This window comes from Hypomesus transpacificus, unplaced genomic scaffold (assembly GCF_021917145.1).
Source record: "Hypomesus transpacificus isolate Combined female unplaced genomic scaffold, fHypTra1 scaffold_30, whole genome shotgun sequence".
In the NCBI taxonomy this organism is placed as follows: Eukaryota; Metazoa; Chordata; class Actinopteri; order Osmeriformes; family Osmeridae; genus Hypomesus; species Hypomesus transpacificus.
In genome coordinates, this window is record NW_025813826.1 from 3,294,802 (window position 1) to 3,315,841 (window position 21,040).

Sequence of the window (21,040 nt, forward strand, 5' to 3'; positions counted from 1 at the left end):
TGGTAAGTTCTAGTTGTTAATGGAGGGATTGTAGCTCCATGAAGTGCTTTGGTACATTTGTTGTGTGTTCCACAGCTGTTGCAGTGGTCGTTCTTTGTTTATCTGTGGGATTGGTGGACTCTCAATGTACAAAAGATTTGGAATCTTACATCTGTCAACATATTCCACAAAGTAAGACACATTTACAAACAAACGTATCTGAAATTGAAACATACTTTAACGTGACGTTCTGATGCCCTGAGTATCTTGTGCTTCAGGTTTTCCAACAGGATTGTCTTCCCTGGTCTTCATAATGTCGAATGTGGGGGAGATCAACTCCAGTGTTTTCCACAGTGACAGCCTCACGTCAGTGATCAGATTTAATTTTGTAGGGGCTGGAATCACAAACATTTCTGCCGGAGGGCTGAGTTCCTTCATTCATCTCACTAACCTGGTTTTGGACAACAACCTCCTCTCTAACTTCACCCCAACCTGGCTCAGCCAGCCAGCCCGCCTCGTTTTTCTCAGTCTCCCTGGAAATCACATTGAGATTCTGGAAGGGTCCATGCTTAATGCTTTAACCGGTCTAACCAGTCTTGACTTGGCCAGAAACAAGATTAGGGCCATATCTCCCGGTAGTTTTGCATTCCAGCCCCATCTCTCCAGCCTGGTCCTCTCGGAGAACCTACTGACCCATGTTGACCCTCAGGTCTTCCTGCCTCTCAACTCTACCAGGATCCACCTGGATGGGAACCCCTGGAACTGTTCCTGTGAAGCAGAGGACTTGGTCCGTTTTCTTAGAGGTGTGAAGAGACTCTTCTTTTCCTTCAAATGTATGATAAACGGGGCCAGTGGTATCAGTGGGCAGGGTATCCAACCAATCAAAAGTTAGGAAAAACGTAGAAAAATAAAATAGCAAGTAAAATATCAGTGCCGTTTCTAACGTCTGATTGGGTGGGAAGCCTACAGAGATGGCCAGTGGATCTCAGCATTAAGCCAATCAAGAGTACTCATTTGTGTCACCTGTTAATAATTTGCTTTGATTGGCAATAAGATCACATGACTTATGCTGCCTATCCAGATGTATTTTATCTAATGCAACAATCACCAGGATAGAAACAGTTAGCAGATCTAGCTCTAACATTGAGTCTATGGGGAGCCAAATGCTCAAAACTGACCGCTTGTTTTAGTTCTGTAAATGCTTTCAAAACTGCATGGGCCTTCTAGGGAAACTTATTGATGCAAAGCATGGAATTTGTTTATTTCATTTGCAGTGCTCATGAATTTCTTAACAGTCTTGCCTCCATCTAGAACACATCTGGAAAGACTTCTGTTCTGTTTGACTGTGCATTCAGTATTAATCAAGTGGATTTGTGTTCATGGATAGTGAGGGAACTCCTGTGAACAAACACTGCTAGTTGTCAAGGGAACAAGGCAATACAGATGCTGAGAGGTGCTCTTCTTGGGTGTCCAGATCTGCAGATGCGCTCTCTGCTGGCGAATGAGATGGAGGTGAAGTGTGAGAGCCCAGCAGATCTGAGAGGTCAGCTGGTCTGGAACGTGTCCAGGTGTGTGACGCCAACAGGCGACCCCGTGAGTCCCACGTTGATTCCACTAACAACAGATAAACCTGTCACCCGAATCCCACCCTCGGTTACAATCCCTGCTCTCATCACAATAATAGGTAAGTGAGGTGTTTTCAAACTGGAGCCAGTACATTTCTGCCTAAACATTAGACACTTTGTAATACGTGGTTGCAAACACAGTCGGCATCCCGGGGTCAATTCTGGAGGCTGTGCATGAGCATGTCGTGTCGATGTGGCGTCTTACATTTACATTTAGTCATTTAGCACACGCTCTTATCCAGAGCGACTTACAGTAAGTACAGGGACATTCCCCCGAGGCAAGTAGGGTGAAGTGCCTTGCCCAAGGACACAAAGTCATTTGGCACGGCCGGGAATCGAACGAACAACCTTCTGATTAATAGTCCGACTCCCTAACCGCTCAGCCAACTGATCCCGCCTCTTGACTGGGTCGTCTCTTTGCAGTGGTTCTGTGCGTGCTGCTGTGTGTGGTCTGTGCTCTGGCTGGAGTTTATGGGAGGAGACGGAGGAGGAAACAAGTGAGGCCCCAGCCGGAGATCAAAGAGGAAGAAGGTGAACCCCAACCGCTGAACCCCCCGAGACGACCCTACCAGAAGTGCCCCGAGGAGGTGGTGAACTGGGACTTGGAGTGCCTCCGAAGAGTCCCTGGGACTGAAGTCAGACCGAAGTCAGCCAACGCTGTGCTCTCCACCTCCCCCTTCTGTGGAGGAGGGAGAAGACGTCACAACATGGAAACTGAGACAGAGGGACCCTCACGTAAACCAACACCCACAGAGGAGAACAGCTCCGGAGAACAAGGAGAGGAATTAGGAGAAGATTCCGGAAAGGTAAAAGCTCAGGACACCGACGAGGAACTGAAAGCTCAGAGACGCCTGACCGACTATATCAATGAAGGGAAACAGTGCGATGATGGAGATGTGTCACCTTCTGGAAACGGCAGCAGAACCATAACCAAAGCTACTGAAGACACAGAGACCATACCATACCTGTCCATAGGAACTGACCTGACCACACCAAAGACTGGCAAACCAAATGGTCTCCATGGAGAAAGCAGGGGTCCAATAATACCGATAGGGAGGGCCATTGGCAGAGTCTCCACCTGGCCTCCCACCTCTAGCCAGTGGAAAGCCAGATGTGCCAATCAGGGGGAGGGGCTGAGCTCTTTTAATGTGCCTGAGCCTTTTCAAGACTCAGTCGGCAAAAGTGACGTCTTGTCAGAAGGTGGCAACATCATTGTCATGGAACCTGTTCCGAATGACGTGCTATCACCCAAGGGCTGCATAGGGGAGGCAACTGTCGAGGAATCGTCTGGAGAGCCTGTTGAGGAAACAGTTGAGGCTACTCTGAAGGAATCGGCTGGGGAATCTACTGAAGAACCTCGAGAGCCGGATTTTGAAACGGCTTCCTTAAGTTATGATCCCGTTTCAGAAAATCTGGTCATCTCAATTCCAGATGCCACTGAACCACTCACTGGATCTGCCAAGCTGCAGGCAGAACCAGCAAATTCTGCCGAGATTCAAAGTGGGTCAGCAGAACTTGTATTAGATCGACCATATTCTACTGAAGCTCTAACTGGATCTGCCGCGCTTCAATCAGAACCCCCAAATTCTACTGACCTTCCAAGTGGGTCAGCAGAAGTGCTGTCAGAACCATATTCAAAAGAACCTCAAAATGGATCATCAGAGCTTCAATCAGAACCTCCAAATTCTACTGAGCTTCCAAGTGGGTCAGCAGAACTGCTGTCAGAACCCTATTTTACTGAACCTCTAACTAGATCTGCAAAGTTTCAGTCAGAGCCACCATATTCTACTGAACCCATCACTCCGGTGGCTGACCTTCAGTCGGAACCACCTGGGTCTAATGAACCTCCAGTGGAATATCGGCAATCTCAATTATGTCTGGTCAGCTTTGAGACAGCTTCTACCGAGTTTGACATCAGTCCAGATGGTGGTTCTCAATCCACCGTAGCGCCCACTGAGCCACAGTCAGAACCAGTCACAGTGAGCGGGCCCTTATCTGAAAAGACACCAAGCCAAATCAGTAAAGCAGAGGAACTCCAGAACACGTATGAGGACAGCACAGGCCTGACAGAGAGTGGGGAAAAACAGAAAACAACGTGTGAAACCTCCACAGGGGAAGAACCAGAGATCCAGGTGCTCGCTGGCAGCTCACTGTCTCCCCCTAGTGGTGGCTCCCCAAACGACGAGAATCTCCTGGCGAATAACGAGTACGTCTTCGTCGGACTGCTCCAGGAGGTGGTTCAGAACCGAGGACGCTGGACCCGGGAGAGATGGAGACAGACACACAAGAACCAACAACTCTACCGGCGCAAAGGACAGGACTTGAACTAGTTAGCAGAAGTGGAACAAGGTCATCTCTTTCTCAACATGACTTTAATGAGCATCTCGACTCTGTGCTCTGCCAGCAGATAGAAGGAACAGTGAGTTTTTTAATGTTTGCTTTGTGTTTGCTTGTGCTTTGATGTTTGCCTTGTGCTTTGATGTTTGTCTTGTGTTGGAGACTGGCCTTCCCTGGGGTAAATGTCTAGGTGTAACAAGACACCCATGTTTTTTTGACAAAGGAGTGAATAACTCTACTTCCTATTGATTCATTATAACTTGTACAATGACATATATGATTCAAATGAAAATTTTGTGCAAAATATTTTTTCTGACACTAAATAAATTTGTTTAGATTTTTCAATCTCAGGCGGCTGCATGCAGCATTTATTGATTCATAATTTATACACTGTTGAGAAGTACACCGACTCCTGTTAGAAATAGTACAAAATGGATCATTCTTTTTAAACAAATAATTTTTAAAAAATGATATTGTAAGGACGAACCAAACATTTTGATACACTGGAGGACATGCACAGTCCAATACAAATATACAGTATCAAACAATACCATTTAAAATTACGAGCAGGAAACAACAAAAAATCAACAACTAATCATGTAATAGTCATGATGATTCACACCAGTTGTTTTGCTAACTGTACAAAAACTTCTGATTTTAGCGAGCTTTATCTAAAAAACATGCTTTTTGTGTCAGCATGCCCTTATATCATAGTATGATCTTTGTGAACAACAAACGGTTTGAATGAGTGCTGCTTCCTAAATGCCCTGTGGGTTGAAGACAGGCTGTACACCAATCCAAAGCTTCCGTAGGTTTGCTGTCAGTCTTCAACTGGTGTAAACTGCCCCTCCGAAGGGCTTGGCTTGTTGTGGAGCAGAGTTGAACATAGTTCTGTACTTCAGCAGATCATCCAGGGAGACGTGGTCTCCTTTACGTCGCCCTTTACACAAACAAATGGCACACACAATAGGAAACAATTTGGTTTACAATGGCACATCATTTAACTTACAACTAGGAACTTCCATGTAACCCAGGTGACTTATGTCTGGGCCATCCCGGATTCAAGCTGTGGCTGTTGCTATTGTGTCTTGAGCAATACTATCTGTCTTTATTGTATAGTTCACAATTAAAGGGTCATGCTATAATGCTCTAGAAAAGCCCACAGAGTTTAGTGCAAAAGTAGTTCAAGTCCTGTTTCATCAATACATATAGCAAAACAATGCCAACACTGTGCAAGTGAATATTTACAGTGATGACTTCATACATGTTAGTAAGCAAACAATATCCTAATAATGATATTACAAACATATCTTAACTCAACATTAAAACACCATCATAATAAAGTCAACATTTTTGTAAAGATAGGGGAATCTGTTATACTAACAGAAAATATGATCATTATAACATACTTTAAACTCAATATTTATGGTACTGAACAGTTACGGTACAATATTAATGTACCTTCCCAATGATAATGTCATGAAATGAGTGATGTGTTGGCCATGAGAAAAGTTTAGAGTCAAGGCTATCAAAAGAACAGCGTGCAAAACATTTGTGGTTGAACTCCACAGTATGATACATTTTCTCTCGATAATCTCTATTTACGCTTGATTTACAGTCTCACAGGTGAAGCTTCGTTGTGAATGCCCACAACCGTGAACGTTCATTTAATGGCCCTTGAAGTCTTTGACATTTTTAACGGTGAACAGTTTGTGCTCATAGCAAAAAGGTGAGAAACATGATGAGGAAAGCAGGGGCTTGTTCGGGTTGGGAGTTAAGGAGTTCGAGGGTTAGAGGGTTACAGGGTTTCGGCGAAGGAGTTAGAGGGTTAAGGATTTCCCTTTACGGCAGCCTCCTTCCAATAGCAGCTCAGTTAAACATCTTCTGGGGTCGGGGGTGTAGGGAGAGGGGCTGGGGAGGGAGGAGGGGGGATGGAGGGAGAGAGGATGGAGGGAGAGGGGATGGACATGAAGGGAGAGGTGCCCCCCCCCCCCTCTCTCGTCTAACGACATGGAGAGGTCTCAGAGGTGGGTCTCGTCTCTGCTCTCGGTGCCAAACTCATGCTTGCTCTTGCTGCTGCCGGACTGGCCGGCTGGCGCCGGGCTGCTGGGCTCATCTGGCACATGAGCCAACGGGTCCGACCGGATGATGTACCTGGAGGAGGAGGAGAGTGCAAGGCTTTTCATGTACGTCCCATTACTAAGGTCTGGTAGGTCATCCTACATCATACCGTTTATAACTATCACTGTCGGTTAGGTGATCCTAGATCACATCCAATGACAGGGTTTGTAGGTGATCCTGTATCCTATCCTATAACTGTCTGGTAGGGCGATCCTGTATCCTATCCTATAACTGACTGGTAGGTGATCCTGTATCACATCCTAACAGGTCTGGTAGGTGATCCTATATCACATCCTAACAGGTCTGGTAAGGTGGTCCTGTATCACATCCTAACAGGTCTGGTAGGTGATCCTGGTAGGTGATCCTATATCCCATCCTAACAGGTCTGGTAGGTGATCCTGGTAGGTGATCGTATATCCCATCCTAACAAGTCTGGTAGGTGATCCTATATCCCAGGGGTGTCGAACTCCGGTCCTCGAGGGCCGCTGTCCTGCATGTTTTAGATGTTTCCCTGATCCAGCTCACCTGATTCGAATGAATGGTCGTTATAACAACCCTTTTAATTGAATCAGGTGTGTTGGAGCAGGGAAACATCTAAAACATGCAGGACAGCGGCCCTCGAGGACCGGAGTTCGACACCCCTGCTATATCCCATCCTAACAGGTCTGGTAGGGTAGGTCTATATCACTGGCACGTACACTACATCGTTGAGCTCCAGCATGGTGTCGGGCGGAGGGTTGATCAGCACATAGGACAGAGTGTTCTGATGATCGTTCATCTCATCTGGAACAGAGCAGAGAGAGGGGACCTTCACAGCAGCTCTGCAGCGACGGCACACTCCATTAAGCCTCAAATGTACCATTAGACAACTGGAAGGATGTGATCTACAGTGGCTCCCTTTCCTGCAGCACAAAGACTGTTTAGGAAAATAACTCATTTACATACAGTTACTGTCACATGTCCTCTTGTCTCTTCAAGTATGTGATGAAATCAATTATTTCGTTGTTGTCCCCATAAGTTGCTTTGACTGGATGGGTGGTGTGTGTGTGTGTGTGGGTGGGGTTCTCCAGAAACCCACCTGATTGCGCCACTTAAAATGGCAGGCCGGTTGAAAGAGAGAGAAAGTCTAACTGTTACTACCAGGGCGAGGCTGGTTCAGAGGTAGGCCCATGCTGCCACACACGCAACCATGCGCCCACACTCCAAACCCCACATGCAGACCCGAGTCCGCTCCGTCGCTTCCGGCACATTCCAGGGGTCGACAGGAATGCCCGGATCGCCGGCGACAGGAGACAACATCACCAGGAGCCAGGTTGCCATGCCAACACAGTCGCAGCCCCCGCGCCACTCAGGAGTTGACCACACCCACAGACACAGAGAGGGCATGCTCGGGCAGACGCTCCACGCACGGGGCCAAACCACACCAGAGTGAAGCAAAACCCCGATGGTAGTGTAAGGGTTAGGGTTATCCCTTGGTAGCGTAAGGGTTAGGGTTATCCCTTGGTAGCGTAAAGGTTAGGATTATCCCTGGGTAGCGTAAGGGTTATCCCTAGGTAGCGTAAAGGTTAGGGCTATCCCTTGGTAGCGTAAGGGTTATCCCTTGGTAGTGTAAGGGTTAGGGTTATCCTTTGGTAGCGTAAGGGTTAGGGTTATCCTTTGGTAGCGTAAGGGTTATCCTTTGGTAGCGTAAGGGTTAGGGTTATCCTTTGGTAGCTTAAAGGTTTGGGTTATCCCTAGGTAGCGTTGGTTTTCTTCAGAGTTAGTGTGGAAGGGCTCTAGTTCTGAGCTGATATACCAGTGTACCAGTACCAGATAAAACTATGGACACATCTACTTTGAACCCTTGAATGAGTATGTGTCCAACTATTAAACTGTATTGAATGTATACTATATGTTACTTTACTGTCTAAAATGTATAAATATATACACACATTGTGCTTACTTATGCACACACTACTGTACTGTGTACGCCTACATATAAATAAAGGCACGATATCCTTCCAACCATGGATAACATGGGTAATCGTAACCTTGTGAACACACACGTTTTGTTTCTGCTCCACTCTGCCCCCCCCCCCCCCCCCCCCCGCCCCCCCCAGCGCCCCTGCAAAATAATCCAACACCCTGCAGCCGCAAAACACTCTGCCGACATCATCAGGGAGCGCCAACGCCAGTCAACACAATGCAGACAAACAGAGAGAGAGAGAGAGAGAAATGTATCTGGACAGCGCGAGAGGCAGAACGATACGTGTATACATACATAAATATATCAAAAGAGAAACAGACAGATAGGAAGAGCGAGAGGCTGCTGGTTTGCCATTCAGCCGGAACACACGTCATGCAGTAGAGAAGGAGAGTCGTGTCACCGGCTAACCTGACGGCCTGGTCTCCTCTCTACTCTCTGTAATGCCCTGCAACTCTAAGCAAGTCAGCACGATTAAGCCTCCACAGGCTACACTCAGGGTTACATTCAATGACACATCCTTGTAGATAAACAAAACAGTTAAGTCATGGGAAATATCTGTAAATGATCAATAACATAAAACATCCGTAAGTTATCCATACAATGGTTTCATAATAACCTTAAACCACCCCCCTTCCCTGCCAAATCCTCCCCCAAAACATTGTTCGCAAGAGGTAACAATAATCTGTCATAGATGACGTCCAAACAGACTTCACTCTACCATGTCAAACAGAGACACCACTTGGTAAATGTGTTGCACGCTGTAGGAGTAGTAGGAGTTACCTTGTAAATATCCTAGATTTACTCGATTCATGACATCACTCGCTGTTAGATTAGCAACATCCTCTACAGGACAGAGAGAGAGAGAGCGAGAGAGAAAGGAATAAAGACAGAAAGAAAAAGAGGGAGAGAAAGAAACAAAGAGAACGAAAGAGAGAAAGAGAGCGAGAAAAAAAGGTCAGGCAGGAAGGGCAGCAGCTTTTCTTGATGCTCGTGCAGTTCCATTCAGATAACAAAAACAGATTCATTGCGTGAGAATCATAGCCATTACCTTTTGAGCTATTTTCAAATTAAAAGCGAAGGCAAAGAGGTGTAAAGCTGGGTAACAAGTGAAAGATGCAGGTGGAAAAGTGCTACACTGATTCTACATGCGGTCTGATAAGGCTACATGCAGTCTGCTTTCAAAGCAAACTTTCCAGGGCTATGTGGTTCATGCAATGCATTGTAGTGACTTGGTTATACACATTAGAAAGGTTTGGTGTTTTATCTTGGTAGAATGGGGTGCATGTTCACATGAAACAGTAGGCAATGAGATTACAGTTAAGGTGTGAGATGTTATTTAGGCAAATCCAGAAACTAGAACTATTTGAAACGGATGAATCCCTGTCAAAACAAGAGTCGTAAACTCAAATGTTCAAATCAACAAAGCAGATGTTCAAATAATACTACTCCATAGTATTATAATAGTTTCAGCGATGAACACCACGAACACTCCCATTTTAAACACCCACGATGAACGTGACCTCCCGAAAAAAAACAAAAGATGAAAATGCATATCTACGGTTCATTCTGTCAATCCAAAGACACGACACAAACACCCCACGCACACTCATGAACCCACAACTCCCCCCGCCCTCACCATATCCCACTGTGGGCAGACCCAGGTGCTTCATGCGGTTCTTCACCAGCTCCGACAGCTCCTGGCGCTCCGAGCGCCGGTAGAGGTTGAGCCGCTGCTGGGAGATGCGCTCGGTCCGGCTGGGGGGCTTGACGCTCTTGCGGCTCAGGCGGCGAGCCCACTGCAGGCTCTTCTTCCGGAGGAGCGGGTGCTCCGACTGGTCGCTGGCGGAGGAGCTCCTGTGGCGGGGCCTCTCCTTCCAGGACCCCTGGCGGTCGGGGCCCCTGCGCTCGTCGCCGTCCTCGATGTTGATGGACACCTGAGACTAAGGGCAGACGGAGGGGGGAAGGGTTCATAACAAGGCGTGTGTGTGTGTGTGTCACTGTAACAGGACTAGGAATCCGTTCACACCACATCACATCAAGAAGGAATTCATGACTCAAACCAGAGGCGTTGAAGCGTCGAAGCGAACAACGCTGCGGCTTCATCTTTGTGAGGCAAACCTTGGGGGAATGACAGGTGCTAATGATTTAAGAGGGTGCCATCTTACCTGTGGGTAACTATCCTTGAACTGAGAAGGACAGACAGGAAGCCAGACAGATAGGTAGACAGACAGACAGACAGACCAAAGACAGACCAGACACACACAGGGGCACAATAAAGGATGGAGGGCAAACAAAACAAGCGTTAACATTCCAAACAGCACTGACCAGTTTTGAGAATAGTAAATGCACCATTCACTTCACATGGTCAAGAAGCGCAATGGTATAAGCAGTAAATAAGCCTGTGGTGTCATCGCTCCAATGACTAAGAGGGGAGGTGGCAGATGTGCGGTTCTGACATATAATGTCACGAGACCCAGCATGATGATGACATGAATCCTGGTATAACCATGACAACGCTATATGAGTGACGCCAGAGAAGCAGCAAATAAGGAATGTTGTGGTTGGGAGAGGAGAGAGAATAAGTAGTAGGGGACGACAATTTTAAGGAGCGTGGCAGATGAGGGAGGGAAGGAGGAAGGAAGGACAGAAGGGAGGAGGGAATGAAGGAGGTAGGAAGGAAAGACAGAAGGGAGGAGGGAATGAAGGAGGAAGGAAGGAAGGGAATAGGGAAGGAAGTAGGTAGGAAGGAAGGAAGGGAAGAGGGAAGGAAGGAACAGTCTCACCTCAGAGGACGAGAACATGTGGGACTCGGTGCGGTAGATGCCTATTGGAATCTCAGCACTGGAGGAGCACAGCTTCTGGAACAGTCTGCCGTACGTCCGGATCCACAGGTCCTCCTCTGTCACCTTCACCTGTGGAAGGAACAGGAGCTCGCTACACCAACGCACACCGCTGTCCCTTCATCCACTCACACGCTAAACCAGCATGCATACTGGTGGCTGTATGGTAGCTGAAGCTTGACTCACCGCACACAGGTACCCAGAACCAGGCGTAGTGTCCAGCCCCAGTAGCAGTCTGGCTATAGCAATCATATAGTCCTTCACGAAAGACTGTCAAAACAAAAAAGATGAATCAACATTAACCCTTTTTATAGAGGTGTGTGAACTGGTAGTACAGACTATCTATACTAAACATCTGGTAGAGCAGAGTATCTATACTGAACACCTGGTAGATTATAGTTTATACTGAACACCTGGTAGTACAAAGTATCTATACTGAACACCTGGTAGAGCAGAGTATCTATACTGAACATCTGGTAGATTATAGAGTCTATACTAAATACCTGGTAGAGTACAGTATCTATAATAAACATCTGGTAGAGCAGAGAGTCTATACTGAACACCTGATAGAGCAGAGTATCGATACTGAACACCTGGTAGTACAAAGTATCGATACTGAACACCTGGTAGTACAAAGTATCGATACTGAACACCTGGTAGAGCAGAGTATCTATACTGAACACCTGGTAGAGTAGAGTATCTATACTGAACACCTGGTAGAGCAAAGTATCTAACAACACATACCTGGTAGAGCAGAGTGTCCAGCATACTGATACTGAACACCTGGTAGAGCAGAGTATCTATACTGAACACCTGGTAGAGTAGAGTATCTATACTGAACACCTGGTAGAGCAAAGTATCTAACAACACATACCTGGTAGAGCAGAGTGTCCAGCATACTGATACTGAACACTCGTCCAGCAGCAAACGGCAGACGGAACATAAATGCCAGGTTGGAACCCTTATCACGCTCTATCTGCAGAAAGAGAGAGAGAGAGAAAGAGGGGTAGAGAGAGAAAAAGAGAAAGAGAGCGATAGACAAGGAGTGATAGATGGATAGAGAAAAAGAGAGAGGGGGGTAAAGAGAGAGAGAGATTAAAGCCCACAAGCTCGGATCCCCCTGTCTTCCAGCGTCAGACACGTGCCCACCGTGAGGGCAGACCCTCAGAGAAGGGAACCTGGAGGGCTGCAGGACCCTGGGGAGCTCCTCACCTTCTCCAGCTTGGACAGAGCCAGGGAGTAGCAGTCTTTGGCTCTGAACTGCATGAACCTCATGTTAGAGGGATGTGTCAGCTCTGTGATGATGCTGAGACTGGGGAACAACCTGTGGACACAGACATGGAGGGGCGGAGAGAGGGAAAGAGAGAAGGAGTGAGAAAGAAAACAAGAGGGAGATAAACAGGGAGTGTGTGTGTGTGAGAGAGAGAGTTGGAAGGAAGCGAGGGAGTTTGAGAGTGAGTGAGAGCGTGACAGAAGCGAAAAGAAAGGGAGGGGGAGAGAGAGAATGAGAGAAAGAGAGGGACAAAGATAATGAGAAAGAAAGAGAATGGATAAAGGGAAGGGGAGAGAGAACACAGCAGACAGATTGAACGCTTTGGGCTCGCTAGCAACACTCGTACCCATGATGCACAGCTTTCATTCCAGCCTACTTGATCAAGAAAAAAGACGGCGGTTGTTTACAACAAGCGTTTCCTGAGGCCGTTGGCGGTTTAATTATTTAGAGTCAGATTTGTCCGTATAGCGAATATCAAGCTGCTCGGTTAAGTAAAGGGAGGGCGAGCTCTCCAGGGGAGGGAGGACACAAGGACGGCGGGTTCTCCGAGCACCTGAACATGGTCTGAACGTTGACGATGGTCTTGGCGTCGGCCATGTAGTCCTCCTCAGCACTCATGGTGCTCTCCTTGTCCACCACCACCAGGTTGTCAGCGTAGATGATGCCACACTGCAGCAGGTTGTCCAGGCTAACACACACACACACACACACACACACGCACAAGTGTAAACACACACTGCACATAGTACGATCCGACGATAGACACTGTCTGCAATTCCGTGCAGATGTAACGGAATTGAGTGACGAGGTTGAGATATGATATAACGGCTATTTATAGACGGAATGGCCTCAAAACGAATACACCTACTTGTCGATGGTTCCAGCCATGAAGTAGACCATGGGGAAACAGCAGATGGCCTCCAGGAAGTGGTTGTCTGGCCTGGGAGAAACAGGAAGCAGGTTCTGCTAATGGCTGTTAAACATTAGCAATTAGGCTACGTACGTCATCACGTCCAGCTGTTCTCATCTGGAACGTCTTCATGCTTGTGTCACAGACATGGAGGTATGTGTTCCAATGTGACGTTTTTATGGTCTAGTTCCAAGATGAAGAGGTCTTCAGCCTTTGAAACCTTTTGAGCAAATATCTGCCAGCAATTACAACCCCTGTGCTCTATAATGACAAAGTGATCATGTAATGTTATTTGCACACACAATCACATAAACTGTCAATCCCATTTATCACGATCTATTTCGATCTACCTATACATCCAGATGATGTACAAATCTCAATCCATTATTGCATGACATTAGACCCATTAAGGATCTTCCAGACGACATGATCAGATCAACATAACCGTAACTGATATCGAAATCCAGGCTGTCATCCAGACCGACAGAAACTCCCAGATTAGCATCCATACCAGACAGCCATTCATCCAGACAGGACAGGACGGGGAGGGGGGGGTCTTACGGGTAGTCCAGCAGCAGCACGAGGGGGTTCAGCTCCTTCCGGGGGCGGTAGTAGGCTCTCAGGGGCACGATGAAGTTGTACAGGCCGTTCCCTGCCGTCTCCGCTGACACGATGATCAGCTTGTTCTTGAAGCCGTAGGCCTTGGCGTCCTCAAAGCTGTTGTGCTTGCAGCCCTGCGTGCGGAGCGAAACACAGTTACCTGTCAGTCAGCCCCCCCCCCCGTGAAAATCCTCGCCGTTACCGTTTTCACTTCCATGGTTCCTGTTTAGGAGACCGGGAATGCGTTTGGGAGCTGTTGGGTTCGGGGTTCGTTCGGTCCAGGCGTCCGGCTCACCTTGTCCAGACGGAGGCAGCAGAAGGGAGCCTTCTGGGGGAGAAGGTGGCACAGGGTGGGGGAGCTGCCGATGTACGGGGAGTTGGGCGGGTAGCCTTTGACGAAGCTGGAGACACACGGGAACACACATCCCAACGGGGGGCCGTCAGTATCGGACACGAGTATGAGGTCTTGTTTGGAGAACTTACATCAAAGCGCCACACGGGGGCAGTGTGGGAACTTGGGTGAGATCTGGGATTTCGGAGGTGGATTTTGTGCAGGGGAGTAAAACTGAGCAAACACCCTTGGGAAGAGGGGCCTAATGGAGGGTGGGGGGCCGGAGGGACTACCCTGAGCAGCGCTGAGAGGATGTTGGCAGACTAGGCATGCACTGGCTGAATGGGTGGGTGAAAGTGTCGGAAGCGCACACACGCGCACACACACACTACCTGAACGAGTCTCCATCCCCTGAAGCACTGGGATTATATAACGATGGTCTGGGGTTCAATGGTGCGCATGCGAGGACAGACAAACAAAGGCGACAGGAGAGTGACAGAGAAGCAAGCGAGATAGCTAGACATACTAGTCACGCAGGACCCAAGATAAACGTCCTGAGGTGATTTATGGGCAGCGGGGACCATCATGACCGGTCAGCCCCCTTGGAACAGACCTTCCATTTGTCCCTCGGTTATCCACTTTCATCAAACTCGAACATCATTTCCCTCAACTCGTCACAACACAGTGATTACTTAACCAGTAACACTCAGTTCATCGCTCCCCATCGCGCCCTCTGAGACAGAGGTCGCAACTACAATCGCAGGCAATTCCCTGTGCTCATGGAGTGTGAAGACAAGGTGTCGCAGAGTTGACATTTATTGGAAACCGTTAGCTATCGCTGTCAACGTTTTCAAACATTAGCCACGAGCCTACGTTATTACATAAAGCTGTTCTCGTCTGAAACGCTTGTGTCATAGAGATGGAGGTGAGTGTGTTCAAACGATACGTTTTCACGGTCTAGGTCCGAGATGAAGGTGTTTGTGATCGTGGTCAAAGTTTCACTGGCGCAAACAAAAACCCACAATGCTACTCCTGCTCCCTTCCTATTCCGCGATTGGATACTCACTCTGACCCGACCGAGCCCTCCTCGTCCGATTGGTTGGCCTCGTCCTCTGATTGGTCGCTAAGCAGGTCGCAGGGCAGGATGGCGGCGGAGTCTGCGATCTCCAGGACGGGGGCGATGCTCGGCCGCCGGCTCCCGCCGCCGTTCTCGGTGGGCGGAGCCAGCTTGCCGCTGTCCTCCTCGGGCTCCGGGTGCTGGAGGTCCATGGCCACCGTTCCTGTCACCGCCATCACACGACAAGGTGACAAGGTTAGACATGGGCTTGGGAACGTCGTCAGATGGTTGTTACGTGGTTGCTACAATGCTGTCAGATGGTTGTCGGAAAGTTGCTAAGATGAGCCTATCTACAAGACTTCTGTTATGTTCAATATTATAAGTGGCATCGAATGCACCGGTTTCCTATGAAGGCCGTGCTTCTCATACATGTCATTGTCCTGTGAGTCTGTAGCAGGCCTCAGGGATTTAGAACTGAACTGCATGACCCTCAGGTAAAGGCATTGTGCTGGAAAACTTTGGCAATACATGCAAACCACACAGACACAGTGCGTACATTGTACAGGTCTGTGCATTCATGTTTTATCAATACATGATGCGCTGTATTTGTGCAGGAATATATATGAAGTGCATTTAGCAAAGCAAAAATGCACGTCACCAAATAGCTACAGTAATGAGTCAGTGATAAGTCTACAATGAAAATATTTACTTCCAGCAATAACTGGATCCGATGAAGCCAACCTACTAACAGTGGTCTACACAAGTCTACAGTACTGTGGTTGCAACATGCTCACACTTACCATAAGAGGTGGTCTGATCGACTTTAACACGTCAAAGAAAACACAGACACACAAACCAGGTCAGCCATGAAAGTAAAAAGAAGCACATCGTGTTTAAGAGGTCATGCATGAGCCAAGCACACGGCACCCTAACCCAACATCCAGCAGCCTCACAAGGGACCTCCCTCCTCCCTCCTCCTCCCTCAATAACGTCCTTCATGACTGTCTCGCTCCCTAATCGACCCCTTCCTATTCCTCCCTCTCCCTCCCCCCTCCCCCCCTCCATCCCCTCCACACCCCCTCCGCCGGCCCCTCCCTCACCCATGCTGGCGATGATGCTGTGCACGGGCAGGGAGGGGGCGTCGTACAGGCCGGCCGAGGGCAGGCCCTGCTTCTCCTCCTCCTTGAAGATGAAGCTCGAGTTCTCCTCCTTGGTGATGTTGATGTAGTAGCAGGTGTCCGGGGCCGCCATGATGTGGCGGGGACCGGGGTTCAGCAGGATGCTCTTGTTGTCCTCCCGCTTGACGCCAATCAGACACACGCCGTACCTGAGCGGGACGAGGGGGAAGGGCAGCTTCCTCTCAGTCTGCCTCCAAAACATCTGCCATTTTGAGTTGCTGATGACCCAGGCCATCTCCGTATGAGTAGCAGGACTCTAAGAGCCTCCTGATGCGAAGCTACAAAATATCAGTCTAGATCAACTAGACTAGACTGTTTGGTCAGCTCAGTTGTCTTGACCTTAGCTAAAACTTGGCCTAGCTAAGCTAACTTCTAGCTCGACCTCACTAGTCCCTGCTGCTAAACTAGCATCCTCTCCCTGAGGGAGTCACCGTGGTCTCTACTCACTTCTTGTGAGCGTGGAAGGAGGCGTAGGTGAAGCTCTTCCCGTCGTACTCCCCGAAGAACTTGCTGTCAGCCAGGCGGATGTGGTAGACCTCGTTGCCCGAGCAACGTCCGTAGGTCCTCTGCCACTGCTCTGGGGACATCTGGCCTTCCCTGCACAAGGAGACAGTCACCACGGAGGCAGTCACCACAGGGTCAGTCACCACGGAGACAGTCTCCATGGAGACACTCACCACAGACACAGTCACTCTGATCTCTGGACATGGAGACAGTTCCTTTTAGGAGATGGAGACTGTCCTCCAGAGCAATGCGTGTCTGAGCTTGTGGAACTGGGTCCATGACAGGAAAACCATTTTAAATTTGTGGTTGAGCTCATCAAACCGCCCGGGGACTGCGGTTGAAAATTAGCTGGCTGGCTAAAACCGGCACTTTTACTTAAAATGTTGATTAATGTACACTGTCCCTGTAAAAATAAACTAAATAAATAAATACAAATACAAACTGTCCCTAACCCAAATGGAATTTCCCCAACAGCTTCCTCCATCTTTAGAAATATCCAGAGCTGGATTTACAACACGTCAACCAGCAGAGAGGGTGATGTCACCTAGGCCAACACGCAAACGCAGCAGAATGACGACTCTACACGTGAACAAGCCCAAACACCACAGGATTGATGGCCATGAGGTAATGGCGCAGCAGGGACTCAGACAGATCCAGCTATAGGGGGAATGGTTCTCTGTCGTGTGACTGGGGGAGCCGTAGCTGGCTAGTCGGGGTACTCACTGTCCTCTGGAGGTATGAACGAGCAGGGTGACCAGGGTGGAGGTGGCCGGACACACACAGTTGAGGGCCAACATGGCGTACTTGAACTCCTCCTCACACACCACATGATCTGACAGAAACCAACCAGAACACAGGGTTGAAACCACATGATATAACATAAACCAACCAGAACACAGGGTTGAAACCACATGATCTAACATAAACCAACCAGAACACAGGGTTGAAACCACATGATCGAACAGAAACCAACCAGAAGACAGCGTTAAAATGAGAGGAAGAGATGAAGTCAAAAAGAAGTACATGAGAAACAGTAAGAAGTTTGTGAGAGAGGGGAGAGGTATAGAACAAGAGAGAAAACTTACCGGCGAACTTGACGTGGAACTTGTTTTCAGGCTTAAGTATCTGGACATAGAGGGGGCAGTTGGGGGCGAAGTCCTTCACAGCCCAGGCTCTAAGGATGGTCTGGTGGTCCTAAGGCACAACACAAGCTCTCAGCCCACTCAGTCGTGTACACAACCATACACTATCACCTGTACCTACATAACATACTGACAATGCCATCAGTACTGACAGGGGGAGACAGTATGTTAAAGCAGACATCTATCATCATATTTAGATCACTGTCATAATGTCTTAAATCCCCATCATGATACGAATGAAAGTACATTTGAAGTGCTAGGTTGGTGAGAGATTCAGAGGAGTGTGTGTGGGTGCGCGTCAGTGTGACTGCAGACTGGTTCGAGTGGTGGACGGAGACTTACTGCAGCCGTGCGGTCCACCTCGTTCCTGCTGCTCAGGATGAAGCAAGCCTCAGCATCGTCCATCCTTCACAGGGTTACAGAGACAATAGCTAGGGTGAGACCCAGAGAGAGACCACAGCCAGGGTTACACCCAGAGAGAGACCACAGCTAGGGTGAGACCCAGAGAGAGACCACAGCTAGGGTGAGACCCAGAGAGAGACCAAAGCCAGGGTAACACCCAGATTGAGAGACAAAATATCTAGGGTGAGACCCAAATTGAGAGAGACAATAGCCAAGGTTACACACAGAGAGAAACAACAGCCATGGTTACACCCAGAGAGAGACAACAGCTAGGGTTGGACACAGAGAGAGACAACAGCTAGGGTGAGACCCAGAGAGAGACAACAGCCAAGGTTACACACAGAGAGAGACAACAGCTAGGGTTACACCCAGAGAGAGACAACAGCTAGGGTTGGACACAGGGAGAGAGTGAGAGAGCGAGAGAGAGAAACAACAGCCATGGTTACACCTAGAGAGATACATGTAAGACAGAAAGTATAAACATGGAAACATGTAAGACAGAAAGACAGGTAAGTAACAAAGAAGGAAGGTGTGAGAGAGAGCGAGAGAGAGAGAGAGAGAGAGAGGGGGGGGGTTATAGACGGGACATCTTACGAGACCACGGCTGAGCAAACAGCACTGCAGCTCACCAGGCCGTGCAACTGTAAACAAATGATAAGTGATCCGGAACAAGAGGGGCAATCCAGGATCCTGTGTGGCCAGAGGCTCGCAGCCGGCATAGGAAGGACCTTGTGTGGTCATATCCTGTTGTGTGAGCACTCTGTTTCTACGCTGTGCACTCAGCAGTCTTATGGCGGGCATCCATGCATGCTCAGCGTAGTGGGTGAAGAGATCATGTTTACACCCCCACGCAGGCTCCAGCGAGCACGTCCTTCCCAGCTCCCCCCTCCCTCAGTGGGGGTCACCGTAGCCGCTACGGCGTAGCGCATATTCAGCACCCTACAGCTACACTCACACCAGCAGAAACGCGCTACAACGGCAGTATTGACAGGTCTGGCCCTGAATGGGGGCCAAAGCCATACTGATTTCAATCAGGCCTGCTCTTATTGGCCCTGACGCCTATGCTCTGGGCTATAATGCAAGAGGATGAACCGTGTTCAGGGAAATCTTGTTACGCCAAATCGGAGAGGACAGCCAAGAAGTAGAGCCCAAATTCTGGCTGCCCTCTCCCTGACGTCAGCCCTGGTCTCCCCCCGACACGCTGCTGCCAGGACTGCACAGTAGCCCTGAGCCAGAGAAGCTGTCTACGAGTCAAAGAGGAACTCAGGTGGTTCATTCCGTAGTTGTGACAGCAGTCATTCAGTAATCACTCCACCAAAAAAACATACAGCAATCATGAAGTGCTTCTACAGCATTTGTATAGCAGTCATTCAGTAATCATTCGGAAGTCACTCAGTATTCATCCAGTACTCATATGGCAGTTATTTACATTTATTCATTTAGCAGACGCTTTTATCCAAAGCGACTTCCAAGAGAGAGCTTTACAAAGTGCATAAGTCACTGATAATAACAACAAAATAGCCCCAAAGCATTGCGGGTAGCCAAAACAAGAAGCACACATTCTGAACAACCAACGAGTCATCCAGTCATCATCCAGTCATCATCCAGTCATCATCCAGTCATCATCCAGTCATCATCCAGTGCACATACAGCAGTCCTACAGCAGTCATCCAGTCATCATCCAGTGGTCACTCACTTGGCCCTCATCAGGTCCTGGTCCTTGAGAGCGGAGCCCTGCAGGTAGATGACCCTCTGAGACCACAGGGGGATCTGCAGGATCCGCCGGACCTGGATGTCCATCTCGGTCGGACACAGGATGACCACGTAGTAGTCCTGCAGCACACAACTACCGTTACCACTTCAGAACCAGGACCAGTGCAGGGACCAGTAGACCAGGGTGGAAGTGTGTGTGTGTGGGGGGGGCGGGTACTTGGGGTGAACCACCCCAGGGCAGTACCTGGAGTCTGGGGTGAGCGTAGAACTCGTTGAGGAAGTCCATTAAGAGGTCGATCTTGAGCGAGCTGACGCACAGCACCACGTGCTTCTCCGTCTGGGCGCGGTGACGGCTGTAGTTCCCGCCAGACTTCTGCCGCTCCATCCACAGGTAGGCCAGCTCCTCGAACTGCAGCACAACGTCTCCTGTGAGCACACACGCGCTCTCCAGGAGGACTGCAGACACACACCCTGCATCCGGGAGCACTAGACAATACACACCATCCATCTAGCAGCACTAGAGACACACACACCATCCATCCAGAAGCACTAGAGATAAACACCATCCATCCAGAAGCACTAGAGATTAACAACCTCCATCTAGCAGCACTAGAGATACACACCATCCATCCAGACGCACTAGAGACACACACCATCCATCCAGACCCACTAGAGATACACACCATCCATCCAGACGCACTAGAGATACACACCCTCCATCCAGGAGGACCACAGACCCCCCCCCCCCCAACCCCACCCACCCACCCCAGGAGGGCAGCCCTGACCTGCAGAGGGAGAACCACCAGAGCCACACAGATGAGGATGACCACGAGCAGCTGGGAGGGCCAGATCTGGGGCGTGACGTCCCCGTAGCCCACCGTGGAGAAGGTGACGATGCAGAAGTAGAGCGCGTTGAAGAGGGACAGGTTCTTCCCCGCTCTCTCCAGGTGCTGAATGCCGCACGCCCTGGGGAGAGAAGACAGGAAGCGCTCACTCTAGATCAGGGGTTCCCAATGCGTTCAACGCGATCGACCAGTCGATCGCAAAGCTTATAGTGGTAAA

The 21,040-nt window shown here is 49.0% G+C and overlaps 1 protein-coding gene across 1 annotated transcript in view; it reads right to left on the bottom strand.

Annotated features, from left to right (window-relative positions):
• Nucleotides 1-4,289: 4,289 nt before the first annotated feature.
• LOC124463573 (potassium channel subfamily T member 1-like) overlaps nucleotides 4,290-21,040 on the bottom strand; it is an 18,706-nt gene continuing 1,955 nt past the window's right edge. The window contains exons 3-23 of the mRNA XM_047015321.1: nucleotides 20,764-20,944; nucleotides 20,223-20,387; nucleotides 19,962-20,098; nucleotides 18,206-18,269; nucleotides 17,807-17,915; nucleotides 17,445-17,553; nucleotides 16,665-16,814; nucleotides 16,140-16,366; nucleotides 15,049-15,262; nucleotides 13,947-14,052; nucleotides 13,613-13,785; nucleotides 13,010-13,081; nucleotides 12,695-12,829; nucleotides 12,081-12,192; nucleotides 11,743-11,844; nucleotides 11,055-11,138; nucleotides 10,812-10,940; nucleotides 10,194-10,214; nucleotides 9,665-9,968; nucleotides 6,761-6,845; nucleotides 4,290-6,095 (exon numbers count right to left, since the gene is read on the bottom strand). Of these exons, the coding sequence (XP_046871277.1) occupies nucleotides 5,963-6,095; nucleotides 6,761-6,845; nucleotides 9,665-9,968; nucleotides 10,194-10,214; nucleotides 10,812-10,940; nucleotides 11,055-11,138; nucleotides 11,743-11,844; nucleotides 12,081-12,192; nucleotides 12,695-12,829; nucleotides 13,010-13,081; nucleotides 13,613-13,785; nucleotides 13,947-14,052; nucleotides 15,049-15,262; nucleotides 16,140-16,366; nucleotides 16,665-16,814; nucleotides 17,445-17,553; nucleotides 17,807-17,915; nucleotides 18,206-18,269; nucleotides 19,962-20,098; nucleotides 20,223-20,387; nucleotides 20,764-20,944 (2,812 nt within the window). The 3' untranslated portion in view covers nucleotides 4,290-5,962. The remainder of the gene's footprint in view (nucleotides 6,096-6,760; nucleotides 6,846-9,664; nucleotides 9,969-10,193; nucleotides 10,215-10,811; nucleotides 10,941-11,054; nucleotides 11,139-11,742; nucleotides 11,845-12,080; nucleotides 12,193-12,694; nucleotides 12,830-13,009; nucleotides 13,082-13,612; nucleotides 13,786-13,946; nucleotides 14,053-15,048; nucleotides 15,263-16,139; nucleotides 16,367-16,664; nucleotides 16,815-17,444; nucleotides 17,554-17,806; nucleotides 17,916-18,205; nucleotides 18,270-19,961; nucleotides 20,099-20,222; nucleotides 20,388-20,763; nucleotides 20,945-21,040) is intronic.